This window comes from Orbicella franksi, chromosome 7 (assembly GCF_964199315.1).
Source record: "Orbicella franksi chromosome 7, jaOrbFran1.1, whole genome shotgun sequence".
Taxonomy (NCBI): domain Eukaryota; kingdom Metazoa; phylum Cnidaria; class Anthozoa; order Scleractinia; family Merulinidae; genus Orbicella; species Orbicella franksi.
The window spans coordinates 8,391,694-8,409,967 of record NC_138151.1 but is presented as its reverse complement, the minus strand read 5'-3'; the positions used below and the strand labels follow the sequence as shown (position 1 = coordinate 8,409,967).

The 18,274-nt window shown below is 38.4% G+C and overlaps 1 protein-coding gene across 1 annotated transcript in view; it reads right to left on the bottom strand.

The window, feature by feature from the left end:
• Positions 1-17,666, bottom strand: part of LOC145493293 (multiple epidermal growth factor-like domains protein 8) — a 36,803-nt gene extending 19,137 nt beyond the window's left edge. The window contains exons 1-13 of the mRNA XM_081472722.1: positions 16,511-17,666; positions 13,774-13,937; positions 12,148-12,360; positions 10,670-10,844; positions 9,871-9,962; positions 8,855-9,068; positions 7,953-8,142; positions 7,326-7,465; positions 6,086-6,978; positions 3,367-3,567; positions 2,315-2,548; positions 1,134-1,237; positions 417-548 (exon numbers count right to left, since the gene is read on the bottom strand). Of these exons, the coding sequence (XP_081328848.1) occupies positions 417-548; positions 1,134-1,237; positions 2,315-2,548; positions 3,367-3,567; positions 6,086-6,978; positions 7,326-7,465; positions 7,953-8,142; positions 8,855-9,068; positions 9,871-9,962; positions 10,670-10,844; positions 12,148-12,360; positions 13,774-13,937; positions 16,511-16,679 (2,921 nt within the window). The 5' untranslated portion in view covers positions 16,680-17,666. The remainder of the gene's footprint in view (positions 1-416; positions 549-1,133; positions 1,238-2,314; positions 2,549-3,366; positions 3,568-6,085; positions 6,979-7,325; positions 7,466-7,952; positions 8,143-8,854; positions 9,069-9,870; positions 9,963-10,669; positions 10,845-12,147; positions 12,361-13,773; positions 13,938-16,510) is intronic.
• Between the last annotated feature and the right edge of the window lie 608 nt (positions 17,667-18,274).

Below are 18,274 nucleotides of genomic sequence, written 5' to 3'. Positions count from 1 at the left end.
AATGCCAGTTGGCAGAAGGCAGACAAGTTGGCTATTTACAAGTGTGGCAGAGGAGTTAAACCTGGTTTTACCATGGAATAACTCAGCCAGGATGCTTACATATACATAGTAGACCTGTTGCTAAAGTAAAGTTAGTTGAGGGGACATTTTAAAGGGTGCTTATTATAATGGAGCCACCTGTTAGAATTGAGGTGTTTTACTCGAATAGAGGCCCTTGTTTGAATGACGTTATTTTTTGGTTCAAATGTTGTTGTTTATAGTGGTCAAGCACTAATTTAGCTACACCTAGCTCAAGTAGACTGACATGCCCCACTTAATTGGAGTAAGGGCATGTATTAGAAAAAGAGTAACCATAAAAAGACAGAATTTGGATGTTAGATGCTTTAAGAAAGAATGACGCTTTACATTCGACCCACCTGTCAATCCAGTGAGAACACTGCCCAAAAGGATAGCGTGACCTGTATGTTCCAAACACAAAACAGCTCTGTGTTTTGTCACACCAAGCACATCCAACTTTGTCACTTAAACAACTATTACAGGTTTTGCGGCTGTTTCAAGACAAAACATATTAAATGGTTACAATTTCTTCAACCATTTATAAGAAGAAAACTATAACTTTAAGTTTGGCTGCAATTTTAAGCTACTTAAAAAAATGTTACTAATAAAGTAACATTAATCCTATAATCTCCCATACCCAAAAGTTTGTAGGTAAAACATTTTCTAGTAACATAAAAAGCTGCCATTGAGTGAAAAAAATCAGACACGTCCCAGTACAGGTTAAAGTTGTTACAGGCCAACCAGGTGAGGTTGCCACAGGAGATAATCTGTTTCACACAAACATGCAATGTACATTAATTTTGACCAAATTCATTCATGTTGATGAGACAGAAGACAAATTCTAGTCCCTGTTCTGTGCAATGCGAACACCACCCCCCAGCACCCCTCCACGAGAGATTTTACATGATGGAGGGTTAGCATGTTCCTCCTTATCATTTAACAGCCAAACTCACCATGGCATTAGTAAGAGCATTCTACACTTAGAAAAACCAGTCTGTATGAAACAGAATTGTCACAAAATTTTCACAACACTCAGCTATTTAACTTCAATGAATGATACATCACAAGATTAATACCTTGAACAAGGGCTACTGCAATTCTGAATTACACTGTCTAATGGCCGTCCTTTACGATGACAGCCAAGAATAGGACTGGCTATGCCCCAGTCACAGTCACCACTCTGAAAACAAATAAAAGCCTCAAATTTCAACCCTGAAAATCAATCCCAAGATCAAAAGATCAATCCTCCTTTGGGATCGCCACATATTTCAAGTAGTCCACTCATTTTGAGTAGTCCCTCTTTCACTTAGTCCGCCGTGCATGATGCGAAAGAAAATCATGCGAAAAACTGGCCGTGTGAAATCCTTGAGGTGAGAAGCACATGAAAGGTGACGGTCTTTCTTAACGGACTGAGCACAAGAGGGACTACTTGTAGTCTACACATTTCTCTTAATTTCAGCTTTGTGAATTGGGTAATCCATGTACATTCCCCTGTCTGTCTGTCTTCAAATGTGTCTCTAAATAGCTCTGGAAAATTGCTATGGAGGCACAATTTGTCACTTTCTTCAGTCTGGTCTTAAGACCTCAGCCAGAGGACAGGCAAGTGGGCTATATGTCAGAACAGCAGCTGGTAAACTTAAGTTCATTTCAGTAACAAAAGGCTGGTCTGTATTAAAGCCTAGTTTTTCATCAGGCTGGTACTTAGCTCTGCATTCAGAAGCATGAAGTGACCAGCATTTTTTTACTCCCTCCTGGTGCTAGTCCATCACAGGGTAACCTCTTTCAGTTTGCTACCACCCACATATACAACTGGGTGGAGAGAGGCACCATGAGAGTAATGAGTCCTATCCAAGAACATGACACAATGACCCTGGCTGTGGCTTGAACCAACAGTCTATTGTCCAGTGTGCTAAACCATTAGACTACCAGTTGTGCCTCCCTTAAAATAATCATGCATCAAACCACACCACAGAAAAAACATAATTTACACTAGTGAGATAACAGTGGTTTGCAGTTGCTTTCATCTTAAATTACTATGCTAAGCAAGTGGCTTAAAAAAAGTTGTCGCACATTTCCCGAGTTTGGTGTATGCTGCATACATGTACATGTTTTGACTGATCACTGTATTGACCTGATCGTCTGGATCACTTGTGATTGGCCAGAATAATTACTTTCATTGGTTTTGGTTATACGACACTCTAATATGACACTCTTAATTTCCCTAAGCAATGCCTCCCTCCAAATATCTAATACCTACCTGAACACAAGAGTGACAGTCCACATGGTCTGAACATAATGTGCATGCAGTTGCATTCAAAGTCAAATTTCTTGTATTTCCGTCACTGTCCTGACATGACCCAGTTGGAGTATTTCGTGACATACATGATGTCACGCACCAACCACAGGATGCATCAGTCATGCAAGCGAGGCATGTAGTATACACAGAACAATCCGAACTGGCAAAAGGTTGAAGGAACTGTGCAGTCAAAGGCTACCAAACAAGAAAAAAGATTACAATAAAATTTTATACCTTCAAAGCTGTCTGCTCTCCTGACCCCTAAAAATGTGTATATTGTAAACTGCCACTTAGCCCTCAGCTTATACAACTTCGTAAGGGGTTTAAATGTGGTTATAAATGGAGGGGCTTATATCCAAGGGGGCTTATAGCCAGAATAAAAAAAAACATTTTGAAAAGAGGTACTAATAGCTGTGTTGATCGAAAAAGGTTTTTTATTTACTGGTTTTAATCAAGTTTTAAAACATCATCGTTAATATTAACACAAATTCAAAACAAGTTGAGCTAAAGGGGGGGGGGGGGGGGGCTTATAACTGAATTTTTTTTTGGCTTATTATAAGTAGATGGGCCTATAACCAGGGCAGGATGCTTATAAGCAGGGGTGGGGGGGGGGGGTTATACATGTCAGCCGCAATTTACAGTAGACAATCTCATTAAATAATAAAACATATGATATAAAACAAATAGATTCCACGTTACCATGCATCTGTTCAGTACTAGATCACAGAAGAAGTCAAAATGTGGTTACGGAAATTTTATACACTGTAGTTGTAAGTTTTTTGGTGAGAAAAACTCTGTAAAACTCAGTAAAACTGTTCTTGTCATGACCTAAACAGGCCAAAATCTCATGTTGTTGAGGGGATGGGGAACATTACTGAGTGGGGGTACTGTAGCTAGAAAATTGAGGAATAACAACTTACAGGTATTTTTTATGAGAAGTATAACACATGTGGGTAGGTTTTTGGGCAGTCAATGAATAGAATAAGAGGTAAAATTATAGAGATTGAGCTTACCACTGATACGCGAGGTGTGGCATTTCGATTCCATTCGATACTTAAAACAGGATTTGTTAAGTCCGAAGATCCAATCAGCTTGTCAATGTCTACTCTGATATAATATCTCTTGCCTTCTGACGGAGATGGGAAGAGGGACTGATTATTGCTGCGCATGGCTCTTTCAGAGCATGACCGAGAATTACAGCGAGCCACCAACTCCTGATCAGAAAAGAAAACAGTGTTTTTAACAACAAATACTATGGCATAGATGAATACAGTAAAACTAGTGAAACAATCTCAGATAGTGCAGACTGCAATTGATAGCTCTGGCACGGTAGTCCCATAAGTACTCACCCCTGCTTGGTTGACTTCCAGTTTGTATCTACCTTGGTAGTCTGCTAGGGCTTTTCCCCTTAGTAGTGAGTATGTTTCAAGGTTGTATTTTCATTCAAGGTCCGAAAATTACGTACAATTATTACTGTTTGTCACGACAGCCTTTAAATTTTACTCTGGTGTTTTAAGATGATTTTCGTTCATTTTAAATTCAATAATACGTTGAACAAACGTGACAATTTAGCTCTTCGTGCCGACTTTGTAACTTGATACTTTTGTTTTCCTCACAAAGGTATGTAACATGAAACTCGTTTTCTCCAAAACACACGGAAGATGAGCTTGTTTTGGGGGATAAATGAAAGAAAGTTAAATATCTGACGAAGAAATGGAAGAGAAACAATTTTGTTTTTTCTCAAAACGCATATTTTCTTATCACAGATGAACAAGAACTAATTTAATTAACAGATAGTCACGGAATACCACTTTCTTTTTTTGTTGCCACCTTTGTTGTTAACAATAAAACAATTCAAAATTAATACACAACAATATCGATTGATACCACTGGGAAGCATTTCAATGAGAAGTATTGAGGGTAAACAGCGCCACTTGGCCGATATTATCCTGCATCGATGAATGAGTCTTCTCAAAGACTGATTAAATTAATTTGCGCTTTCATTAGGTGCCACAGAGTCTGCAGCAATATTTGAGCACTTTCCTGGTTTCTTTTGTCACAAATTTACAATTTGCAGAATATTAAAGCCACTAACTCAGGAACTTTTTGGTCTCTCTTACAGATGCAGTTAAGGCAAGAAATAAATAGGCCGCTGATGAGAAACTTCACATTTCCCTTCTTTATTTAACATAACACACTATTGTAGTTTGAAAACAGCAGATGATATTTGTTGAACTGACCTGTGGGTAATTCTAAAAGATACGTTTAACTTTTGCACTAAAAAGGGAAAAGTGGCACTACCTAGTACCTGACATTGCATGACATAGAAAACCATGAGGAAACATGATATATAACAGTTGCGATGCTAGAACGCATGCCTCTTACATGTTGGGTTCTACCATAAGGAAAACTACTCAACATTTGTGTCATCCCGTATGCAATGTATCCTCTACCAAATGTGTAGAAGACATGAACGCTAACTAATCTGTGCATGCATTTAGAGCAAATTGGTTTTGTTCTTAAGAGAATAGTACCACAAGGAGAGCAAGGGGTTACTTGAAACAAATATATAGCTTTGTGATGTTTACTCCTAACTGACGCAGATAGGACATCTTTTACGTAGGGTACACGTGTATCTTTCCCAGCTCACCCCCACCATTTCCTTGTCTCTAGACTACTTAATTAATTGAAATTAATTAATTAAACAAACATTAAAGTTTACACCTTAGCACCTTAATAATTTATCGCCTTAGTGGCAGGCAGCCCCCAAAACCATCCCAATAGTGCATTCTGCACTAAAAACTGCACATAAAAACCTGCATTTTTCCAACTAGCCTCAAAAGGTTCTCATTAACAATTAGACCCATAGCCCGCAAGGACTACGGGTCAATAGCCCATGAGGCAAAGCCGAATGGGCTATTGACCCATGGCCCTTGAGGGCAAAGGGTCTAATTGTTTTAGTATCACCCAGCTAGTCGGACAGAAAAGGCAATAGTAAAGTTAGCAAATACAAGTTGAAGAAATATTTATTTGGGAATAAAATGAAAGAAAGCATCATGCTCGATTGCGCCAATTGCGCTACTCGGGGACTACTAGTAATAGGTCCTCGAGTAGCATCGCCAATTAAAATGCAGGATTTGCATTAATCCACTAGTTGGGTGATACTAATATACAGTTGAACCCCTATTAAATGGCCACTCCCAGGGAAATGGATAGTGGCCATTTAAAACGGGGCTGACCGCTTAATAGAGGTAAAAACAATAGAAAAGACCTCTTCGGGACTTTGATTACTGGCCACCTAACCAATATAGGGGTGGCCTTTTAATAGGTGGCCACAGGGGTTCGACTGTAATTGGTGTTTACATGTAAGGCGTAAACAGCTTCTTGTTTTCTTACACAAAAATGTTTTTGTTGCTGGGGGTAGGGGTAAACAAAAAAGACATGTTAAAACAAAGCTCAAAAACAAATTTTTCTTCCTCTGCAATTGGCACATCTGAGATTTGACTAGAATCATTCTAAACTGATGATGTAGCTTTAAAGGAACCCTCTTGAGGGGTGGAGATGAACTTAAGCCACACCCACAAAACAAGATTCTGGCCCCTTTTACAGGGGGTTAAAACTTTCCTACAAGCAACTCTATCATATCACAGGGGAGTGTCCTCCAGCAGGAATGGGAGGAAACTTTTACTCACTCAGACATGAAACACTAGTTTGGAAGGATGCTGTACTTACACTATTTGCCTCTGTATCATCAGTGCTGAGCCACAATGAAACGTCACCGTTTCCGGCATTGATAAGCACAAGATACAATTCGTAAGACTTCCACGGCACTGGCTGGTACCTAAAGGGATATACAAATCCCTTCAGCTGAGTCACACGCACTTTGTCTAATACCCCCTCACGGAAAATTTTAACTTCTGATTGCGAGACAATCCTGACACCATCGGGAAAAGAACTGTTTGGATATTCAACATTCTCAATAACAGTGATTCCTGGTGGATAATCCCTGGTTTGACACTCGTTTGGCGATGTAAGAAAATGTCCTGTATCACCCCACCAGCCTCGGATTGTCTCCACATTACTGTTAGTGACAGTTTGACAGGCACCTGTCCGTGAATCTCTTGGGTAACATCTGCTGTCCTCGACACACCACCCACATTTTGCACCACCAACTAATAAACAAGCACTGCATTGCACATGCACAGCACATGGTCCAGGACAGGAACTTGTCGAGAGAGTTGCACTGCAACTTGCTGATTGATCTAAGCTGAGACACTTGGATGATTTGCTACACCACCCACATTCTGGGTCTTCTATGCAGCTCTTCTCAGTACTGTAACCTTCACAGTGCCCCCCTGAAGAACTCTTTTCTGCAATGGCGATAGGCAATTTAAAACCTAAGACATCACCCAATGGCAACCCACTAAATCCTCCCACAACAAGCATGACTGATCCATTCCGCAGTACAGCTCCGTGAGAGAACCTTCCTTGCTGTGGATTGCCGGAGGAAAGAGAAAGAGCATCAAATGTTGATGGTGAAATCCACTTGTGGCATTTCAGATGGTAAAACAAAAGCTTGTTGTCATGACATATTTCTTCTTCTCTATGTTTATGGACATTTCCACCTGATATTTAATAAAAAAAACACACCCATCTTCAGTTACTGGTAAAAATACATGTAGTCTGTTTTTTGCTATACATTCTTTTTCTTTGAGCACGCAGATCGAGTGCAGAGTACAAGAGCGGCCATGAAGCAGTCCCAAAAAAATTACCACCCCCTTGAATTCAATCTTTTTTAAATCTCCTGCGGTAAAAAACATCCTGTTCAAGCCTAATTTTTTTTCAGGCTTAAATTTCACAGCTTCTTAATTAAGTTATGCATGTAACTGCAATGATCATTCAGGTCTTCAATAAATTAAATATTTTTCATTATGTATCTAAACTATTCTAGTACAGAAAAAAATCAACTAACCATAAATAACTAAGTAGTCGCGCACCAAAACTGCAGAGTGAAATGAACGACCTCTGGGAATATCTCCTGTGACAGCAAGCTCAGTCCACACTTGATGATCAAGATGAAATGCCAGAAGTCTGTTAGAGCGATCACTGCTCCTAAAAGAAAGAGAAAGGAATCATTGTTAGTGGAAATTTTAATTTAGCTAGAAAATTTACCACTGACTAAATTTGTTGTCACCTATTCCACAGTTTGTTTACAAGGTCTTAAACTTACCAACTAATGCATTTCCTTGTTTTGCAAGTGGAAGGATATCTTAGTGGCAAATATGTCTTGCTAGTGATTTCCTGGGGTACTAAAAACTTAATTTAAAGCCCTGTTGACAGTCATCATCTTCACCAATGTACAGTTCCAGAAAATATCTATGGATACTCACCCAAAGGGGGGGGGGGTTGTTGAAAATTCCCTGGGGGATCTCAAAATCTAATAGTTTTAAAGGAGAGTTTGAACTCAAACTGGATATTTCTGGAGGGAATTTGGGAAGTAGGGTGGGGGTGGGCAAGACAAAAAAAGCCTTCCCTAGTATGGAAGTGGGGATGGATGTTTTCTGGAACAACAAAATAGTCTGAGAGGAAGTTAATATACCTTGCTCTGTAAGGAACAAATCCACCAAAGACAACAAGAGAATGCAGATCAGCATAATAAATTGCTGTATGTCCCAACATACGCAAATGCAGTTCATTCCCACTGTGGTATAAAATCTTTGTCCAGCCAGTTTTACTTGATAATGAATATGAGAACATGTCTGAAGAAAATGGGTCACGACTGGTACGACCTGTTGTTAAAAACACCACCAACAACTTAGTTATAGTACATTAAATGCTCAAAAGAAGCTGGTTAACAGCAAAATCACCATCTACTTCTTAAACTCATTTTAATGAATTATTAAAATAATTGAACATCAAGTTTAAATAAAGGAAATCATGACAGTGATGATGTTTGGATATGATCTGATCAACATAGATTTTTATGATTTTATTTCTCCATTTTCTCCTTAGTTTCAGTTTCACTCAAGACAGTGTTTTACTACATTTCAAAACACCTCAAGGTTTGTCAAAAATACTCTGCTGTGTGTCTTCTTTTCAACTCTCTTCTCAGTATTTGGAAATGTGGTCAAACACGCTCTTTCATGTTTTATAAATAACTTAACAATGTCAGCTAACAATCTCAGCTAACAATCTCTACCGGGCTTTTTGTCTGATTCTTTAAAAAGTCAAAATCAGCCACCTACTCCAACAATAAACCCACCAATTTCAAAATGTTTGACAACCCTGGATGCGCAAATCGTTATTTTAACCTCAATCCGAGCATTCAATTGGCATCTTTGATTTTGATCACTAGCAAGTAAGATTCAAAGAACCAAACTTTCATTAACTGTCATTCTTCTTACATTCGCATACATGTAGACCTGGCTTTTATTAATCCCTTCTGAAAAAATTCATAATTCAAGATTCACAATCTGAAGGTACATGTAACTCGAAACTCACCACCAAAAATATAAAGTATATTGTCCACCACAGTGGCGCTGTGTTCAGCAAGAGGAGGTGGTTTAACAGTATCATTTACAGCAAGCTCTGTCCATTTGTTGAGAGTTAAGTCATAGAGCCAAAGATCATTGGTGAGGTTACCATCCTGTAATTCTCCGCCAAACACCACCATGGCGTCAAGATACAGGTTTGCAGTGTGAGAAAAGCGCCCAACCTGAAAGAAAAAAGATAATATAAAATTATTCTGCCTCAAGCCCCGAAGCGGCAGCCTTTATGTCAAACTCCTACAAGAGACACCAGTCATTACATTGTAATTTGAGATTCAAAACCTTTTAGAGGCTCACTGCTTCTGGGTAGAATACTATCTATTAGTAACTACAGACTGAGAGGGAAGATAAATAATATTACCTCTAGACTGCAAAGATACCTGCAGACAGATTACTTCAAACTATTATCCCAAATGAAAACCACTTATTGTAATAAATTCCTAGACAGACTGTAGACATGCAAATACTTATCTTTCACATAATTATTAATAATATATATATTTTTGTTACTATTAATAACACAATAAGTTCTTTTTATCTAAGTCGTTAGATTGAGATCATTGGAGGTTTTCTTTTATTACTAATATACAGATAGAAATGTACATTTGAGGTTGCCATGTTCAGAGCAGATCATTACTTCTAAAGAGAAGTTGCAAATTGCAGGATTTACAAGCAACTATGAAATTTAGATATTGCTGTTTTCAGAGCTTTTCAATTAATTCTCAAGAACCATAAACATTATATTTCCATTCACAGCATTGTCTACATACTACACTTTTGAACAGGCAAGTACTGAGAATAACTACAGAACTGTAATTTTTTAAGAATTATGAAGTAGCGAATATTGTTTTGATACACCACCAATATTATTATTCTCATATTTTAACTAACTTAAAAGAAGTGTACAGAAATCAGAATTATAGAGAAGTGATATTTCAATCACCAATGAGATAAAGTTGAGTTACTCACAGGTTTAGGAGATCCAGCATGAACCTCACTCCACAGACTAATAGTAAAATCAAACTGCAGCAAGTCATCCAACACTTTATTTAAAGAGTAACCTGAAAGAGACATGGCAAGTAACAAAGTTAACATGAGAGATTTTGCAAGAATTTGTTCTTCAAAGTTGCACTAAAAATCATGATAGCCTGTCTGTTACAAAAAGAAATCCATACATTAATTACTGTCACTGGAATCACTGTTAGTAATTAAACGTTCATGGAACAGATATTACTTCACAGTATCTCTCTGTGAAAAGGCTGCTCCCTTATAGTAAGGCACAATTTACAAAGCACATCACCATTCACATATTTTATTACCAGAAAACTTGTTGAAATTGTTTTAAAAAGAGAAAGCAGATCTTACTTCCGCTGTACAATTAAATCAAGAAATACCAACAAGATTTCTGCCGATTGAGTTAATACCCACAAAACAACTTGAATGTGATATTCAATTTAATTGGGCAATAAAAACTAACACTTGTGACTAGTACAATATTTACTAACACTTTTTACCACCTACATGTATGAATTATAATTTGTATCAAAAACTACCAGTATAAATGAGAAAATGCCTTTTGCTAGCACAGTTTACCAAATGTATCTTTTATGTTGTTTATGTTATGTATCTATATCTATATGTGATATGGTTTTAATTTATATTCTAAATCTGCAATACACATTTTGACAGTGAAGACTGTCAAAACATGTCTTCCAAGAATCTCAAAAGTGTTATCAATGTTTTTTCCAAAACCAAACAATGTACATACCTCCAAATGCAAGTAATGTATCACTTTTCTCAACATAAACAACCGAATGTGCTGTTCTGGGGCTAAAAACAGATGATGTCGATGAAATTGTGAACCAGTTATTGGATTTGGAATCAGTCAGTGTGGAAAGAGAACAAGACTCTCCTATGAAGCCAGGGTTACACACACAGTGGGACTGCAAATGAAATCAAGTATATACTAGTTATGCAACGCTTTTTAGTGGTGTACCAAGGAATATCGCACCATTCACTTGAATTTTGTTGGTTTACACATGAGCCTTTAAGTGAGTGTGTATACTGAGAAAATACATATGACAAGTGGGATACATATTCCATGGTATACCACGAGAGAGCGTTGCATTTTATAAGATACCATAGAAAATACAGTGACCATCACGATCAATGCGGCATATGAGTGGCACATGATGGGAAGGCTGGATGCAATAATGTCAATTATTATTTGGCTAGCTCCGTGAGTGGGCACGATGAATCAAATCCTGCGCTGTGATTGGCTATCCAAGCGGGCAAGATGGAGCTATCTTGCCCGCTCAGGACTACCCGCCGTCTCTCGCAAGAGAAATTTCTCCGAAAGCCATATAATAAATCCTTTATTGACCAAGCTTGTTCGGTCAAGATGGCTGGATATTGTCCTCGTTCTTTTTTTGCGAGTTTATGGACCTCGACTCCGTCTCGGTCCATGAACTTGCAAAAAAAGAACTTGGCCAATATCCAGTCATCTTGACCTCACACTTGGTCAATAACCCATATATAGACAACAGCTTTCCAGCTGCTCTGTCAATCTGTACTATTGTTTGTAAACCAAGAAAATACCAGTGACAAGTGGGATATTTGATGGTATACCACAGGAGAGCATTACATAACTATTTTATACCATGCCATTGAAAATAAAGTGGCCAACACAATCAAAGCGACATATGCACCGCACATGATGGGAAGGTTGGATGTAATGATGTTGAGTATACAACCGCTTTCCTGTATTCTGATTGGCTGTATCTTCCATGGCATGGTATAAAAATTAAAATATATTACAAAATATATTTCATTTACTTTCTTAGAGCAACATTCAATTAATTAAATACCCGTATATTAGTGAACAGTATTATTTAATATAAAGTGTTCACCTGACCTGATGTTTCTCTATATACAATTTAACACTACTTGACTAACTCATAGACATAAGGTTCACAGCTAGAATCAAGGTCCCTCCGTAATAGTCAAAAGTAAGCTCCTTTGTTTTTATTCCAATGGACTCTAGAGTCAAGCTTAGAATTTTACTAAAATTGACATCTACATGAACACTTCATTATTACATGTACAGAAAGTTTTTTTTGGTCCCTGCTCGCTGAATGTCCATAATGTTTTCTTTATTTAATTTGTTATGCAGATATTTATTAGCAGTTTTGTGTTATTTTTGCTCACTGATAGTGTGAGAAAGCAATTAGTAAATCAGAAACTTACTGCATTGCAATCACCCCGTCCTTCTCCTGCCAAACAGAGTAATGGACATGCTTCTAAGTCACATGCCTTGCCCCGCCAAAGATTATCACACTGGCAGAAGCCATCCTTACAAGTGCCCTGATCAGAACATCCCTGGGTACAATTCTCTATTGTGTAGTTAGCAACAAAACCTTTAAGGGAGTAGTTGAGGTCACTGTAAAGATTGATCAACATCTGCAAGAGAGAAAGCAACAATCATTCCCTGTGGAGGTCAGATTCCCCAGGGTTTGCTCACTCCTAATTTTCTTGATTGATAGCCCAAAAATGAAGGGGAGACAACAATGATGATAGGTACATGCTGATAGGCACATGCAAAAAACACCCATTGAGTGGATAAAGCTAGTTACAGCGATTGATATTGGAAGTATACCAGATCAAACACAAACTATTAAATGAAACTGACTTTTTGACTGTCTTTGTTTTTGCCATGATGGGTGGGAAATCTGACTGTGACAACACCACAACTCATTCACTATGTTATACGTATGATACTGTACATTGTATGTATAAAACACAATAGAAGAGACTTTAGAGCACAGCAATGAAGTTTCTAATACACATACATCTAGAATATTTATGTTACTACCCCAGCGTAAACGTAACACATGCAAATAATTAAAACTTTCTAACTTGTAATTTATTTACTAGTTTAATTAATATCTATAGGCAGCAGCAATGACAAGTATTTGTTGATTAAGTCAGGTTGGGCTGAACAGGAAATTAAAAAGTATTTGACTTCTAGTCATTTTGCAAGGACCTCACAACCCCACCAAGCCAAACATTTCTCTGACAATCCTGCCCCTTCTCCCAACTCAGTCAACAAGCTCAGCTATTTCCCCCTGGGGGACTCCCATATGAAAAGGTCAGGGATGCTTGTTGGAAAATCTGAATTAAACCCCTAAAGGAGACCAATCTGGGCGTGGCTGGAGCTTTATTTGACTCCTAAAAAATGCCACTTAAAATGGAATAGGCTTGACTACCAGCTCCTGTTTAGGAGAGGAGCCTGCACTAGAGAGAGAGACCAGTTGAAATCAGGCCTAAAAATGGAAATAAGATCATTTCTTTTATTGTTATTTCATCGTGTGCACCCTAAAAGATACTTTGACAGCCAAAAGTAGTGCTCTTTTGTCATCAACACCCTAAATGAGACCAGTATCCTTGATTTATACCACTAAGCAAGATGATAAGCATCCTCAACCTTTTCATATGGGAGTTCCTCCCCCTGGGTTATTTCCATCCTTGTAAAACTACAGTTGTGGAGGTGCAGTTGCCTCGTGGTTTGTGCGCTTGTCCCTGGATCAAGCGGTCCGGGTTCGAGCCCTGGCCAGGAATACTGTGTTCTGTTCTTGGGCAAGATACTTACATGTAACTCTCACAGTGCCTCTCTCCACCAAGGAGTATAAATGGGTACCAGTGAATTGTTGGGGAAACCTAACAAATTGCGGGGGAGTGACCTGTGATGGACTAGCATCCCATCCAGGGGGAGTAGAAATACTCCTAGCTGCTTCATGCTACAGAAACCAAGATAAGCTACGGCTGCTATGAGCCAGTCGGCTCTAAGGCTTCCCTTCTTAAAACTACAGTTACCTGTCCTGAGTGGGCCACAACTGTTTGAACCAAATTCTTTCCACTGACGGCTCCAATGAGAGGAGAAAGGTACGAGTCACCATCGTGGATGAACACATAGTCATAAGAACATTCTGTGATAAATTCTTTAAATTCTAATGTAATAGTAATATTGGGATATGGACCTGTTGACAAATAAAGACCAGCAGTATGATAAGAAAGTGGAAGAACTCAAAAAATTGTTTTCTAACAACAAAGATAAAAATACACTTGAACTTCTGTATTTTAACTCCTCTGCAAGAAGGTATCCATTTACAGGGAAACATTACTCTACCCATGATCCAGCTCCAGACTTAGCTCTTATTAACTGAGCAGGAAGTCCGTATGGGAGAATCTTGACCGAGGTCGTGAGCACAGACTGAATGCAGTGAGGTCTGTACACATGACCAAGGTCAAGATTCTCCCATACAGACCAACTAAGCTCAGTTAATAAGATGTTTTATTAATATATAGCAAAATGAACAAGAAAATTTTAATTCTTTCAATGTAACTGGTTTGTACTAGCTGACATTTCGCTTGCCAACAGTGATAAGCTGAACTTAAATCTGCCAAAGTTTGTTCGACCTCTTTACTTTTTTTTCCTCATCAGGTTTTTTGACACCTCTACTAATATTTTAGAAGAAAATAGTCAACATATTTGTATTTTAGTTTGCAACTTTTTCACCGCAAAATGTTACTTGTCTAGCTAGATGTCAGTCTAGATCGGAAAATCTAGACTGTGGTTAATATTGATTTCAGCCAACCAAATTTGTGAATTCTGTAGTTCCCAGTCCTTGTGAGACACAGCCATATAATGAAAAAAATACAAACACTACAACATAGTTCACAAGTCTGCGCTATCAAACTCAGTTTATGTAAGCCTACATGTACAACATAATCCAATGATACAGGCTCATGGCATATGCAAGGTCAACTTAACCTCGCGATTTCTGTTGGCAATGTTATAGATTCAACACTTTTGGCCGAGCATCATCAAGTTATGACCTGATGATTATGTTGTGATCTCATGTGGGTAACAATAGAAAATCTAAGCCAAGATCTTACCCATCTCAGAGGGATTGTCAGCAAGTTTTTGGCCACCAAGATTTTTTGTGTTCTTGCTAGATCTCAGTACATGTAGGTTTAGCTGTTATTTTCAAAGAAATTCTTTGTGCAATTCTCTTGATCTCTTTAGGATCTTGGCCAAAATTTCGAACAGTAACATACATGGTTTTTGGTCCATTTTGACCAGGAGTTATGGAATTGAACATCCATAATCAGTTTGATTGTAATGATACAAGTGTTTTACTGGAAAATACACCACTCATAACATTCATTCAAAAATAGATCCAAGACCTCAGTGGCATATTTTCCATACCCTCACTAGTGAAGATTTTGAATATGTCATTTCCCACTTTTCACAGTTGTTTGTGCAAACAGTCACTTTGTCTTCACAATAACACGCATCAAATTCAAAACTTTTGTTGCATGAATAACTGGCAATCTTAAGTGATCTTAAGCTGTTTGCACAGTTCCAGAAACTATTGAGCTGTACACTAAGTCGTCTTAACAAGCTATTCATTGTCAAAGGAGCATGACACAGGAGTTGATAAGCAGGTTATTAAGCTTAAGTTCTAATTCATCTAAGAAAAGTATGTTTATCTGCAGCTGGCTTGCAGTTTGCGAAGCTCACACTGGATAGTGTGCCACTGTGGTCTTGGATGAAGCCAATTTTGGTTTAAATTGTCTGTTTCTTTTATCGGTCAGTACTTTTTTGAACTTTACAATATTTCTGTAGTTTCTCTCACAAATAAACAGTGGAAAAGTCACAATTCACGTACATGATTCACCAAAAATATTAAACTAGAAATATTTGGTTGGGTGCAAACGTTTCGCATGACAAAGCACACCACAAGCGAAATGCTGACGTGGTTTGCGCATGCACAATAGGAAATCGAACAGTTGTGAGCAGAGGTTCCCTCTCGTCTCTCACCAAGCGAAAGAGAAGGGAATCTCTGTCTCCCAGGGTATAGCTTATGATGCTGAGTGCTGTTAAAAGTGTTATACTAAACAATATGAAGAACCAACATCCACAAATAAACTTAATTGAACTAAAGCCACTGACAATTAACGGGTTCACGTGTTATGACAACAAAATTATACTCACTTTGGCACTTTTCCCTATAATTTGGACTCAACGAATCAAGTTTTCAAAACAATGAATTAGAATGCTGCACAATTTTGCAACTGTAAATTAATTTAACCTTCGGATCCAGACACAAATTCAAAGTGTCTAATGCAACGTTGTTATCCGTTTCCTCTTAATGTGGCATGATTAATATAATTCTCAAAATAACCCTCCAGTCGGAAATTAATTCACTTTGGCTAGCGATATAAGCATAAACTAAACCTGATACTTGCTAATGTTTTAATTTACACGATTAAATACCGGGGAATAAAATCAAAACCACCTTTTCATCACAAACGTTTCAGCGACTACATGTCTCATTAATTGTCAGGTACATGTAGCTAAAAACATGTGTATCGTTTGTTTTCCCACCAAATGTTGAATGCAGAAGATATCTTCGAAAGGTGAACGGTGGATTACACGCACGCAACAGGAGTATTCCGGGTTCACGCGTGCTTCGTTATTCCCTACAGCTTCCTCGAAGCCATCAAACAAATTTAATACGTAAAGCTAACATTGAAACTCACGTACCTCTAATGAGCCATTCACATAACGTGTTGTCTGGATATTTAGACGGTCCATCCTGAATAGTTCCCTGTAAATCGGTTAAAACAGTTCTTCCACCGCATTTTGGCTGTGAAGTTGGCAGGCACGAACATAGCACGAACCAAACCAAGCTGTACCACTGTAGAGGAGCCATTAAGATGAGAAGTAAACTTTTGTAAGTCTTCGTTTACCACGGAAATGTCACAATAAGTACTAAATATCTCTTTCAGAGTAGGAATTAATATAATTCCCTTTTAAACAACGGCATTCCACCAAGTTCAACGGCGTAAAAAGCATTATACACCAATCACTTTGTTATAGCTACAACATTCCATATCCGATTTTCTTTGAGTCATGGCTCACGATTCCCATCCATGCATGTTCGGCATAGTCACAGTTTATGGACGCTTTGCATAAATTTTGGTCATCTACGACACTTTGCCGACATCACTTCCAGCATAAAATCTAAGAACCCCGACGATCTAAACTCTCGAAATGTTCACGTCTTCTAAAATTGTCTTCAAGGTGATGTAAACACTCGGGTTCCTCGTCGAGTTGAGTTTGATCACGTGACTGAAGGCATTTCGACCCTCACGGCGACATTACACAGCATATCTCTTTTTTCCCGGGGTGGCCCCGGGGTAGGGTTTTTGCTCCCGCAGCTGAAAGGAGCACAAAGTGCTTTTTGAGCAAACCCGTAGATTTCCCATGACCAGTAGATTTTTTATAATTGACACGAGCTACCTCTGTCTAATATTACACATTTCACAAGAAAACTAACTATAGATAAAGCTTCGTTAACCAAAAATAGTACAACGGAACGGGAATACCAATACAGCGAAGGTCGCTAGAGGTCGTCGATTCGGATTACGCTGCTTCATAGAGGTAGCCTGTGAACAGGCTCTCTAGTCGAGGAAGTGGCGAAGAGAAAGCGGAAAGAAAGATTGTACATAGTTATTCTCAAACTGGCTTGGGGGGCGAATAACCTCTCCCCGGGTGGTGGAGATTTGGCCGGGTCCGAACAAGGAATTAATCTTAAACTGGCTTGGGCTTAAGTAATTCCTTCCCGGTAAATCTCCACGAGGTTTTTTTTTTTCGCTTGTCTAGTTTTTTTTTCTGATTTTTCCCCAAATTGTATAGTCTTAATCATTTCCTTTTCTCTGTTTTCCGTATTTGTATAACTTTGTATTTCGCCAAAGAGAAAACAAAAATGTATTTTGCGGCACTATTAGCCCCCGTGTTACATTTAAAGTTATTTTCCTATTCTTGGCTTTAACTTACTTCTACCTACATAGTTGATATTTAATTAAGGGCATTTTTAGTTTTGTTCCAACTTTTTCTGTTTTAATTTCTCTTCGCCGGTTTCTGAGGAGGTGCCGAAAAGGTAAAAGATAGATAGATATAGATACATGAAAAGAAACTTTATTGAAGTGTCAATGCCTTGTAGCCTGGGAAAATCCCATACTAATTTGGGCAAACAGGTTAAGTCTGCATACGAGCCAAGTGGCCCATCAGTCCGGAGCCCGGCCCGGTTTCTGTAGCATGAAGTGGCCAGCAATACAGTCAAATCCCTCTATAACGGCCACGTTGGGGACAGATGAAAGTGGCCGTTATGGGGAGCTAGGGGTGTAATAGGACACCTGTTTTCTCAGAGCGTGCAACATTTTTGTATTTAAAAACTGCTGACTGTAGTATATAGAAATACCTAACACAATCAAAGTAAATCATTAAAACAGAAACCAAACAGAA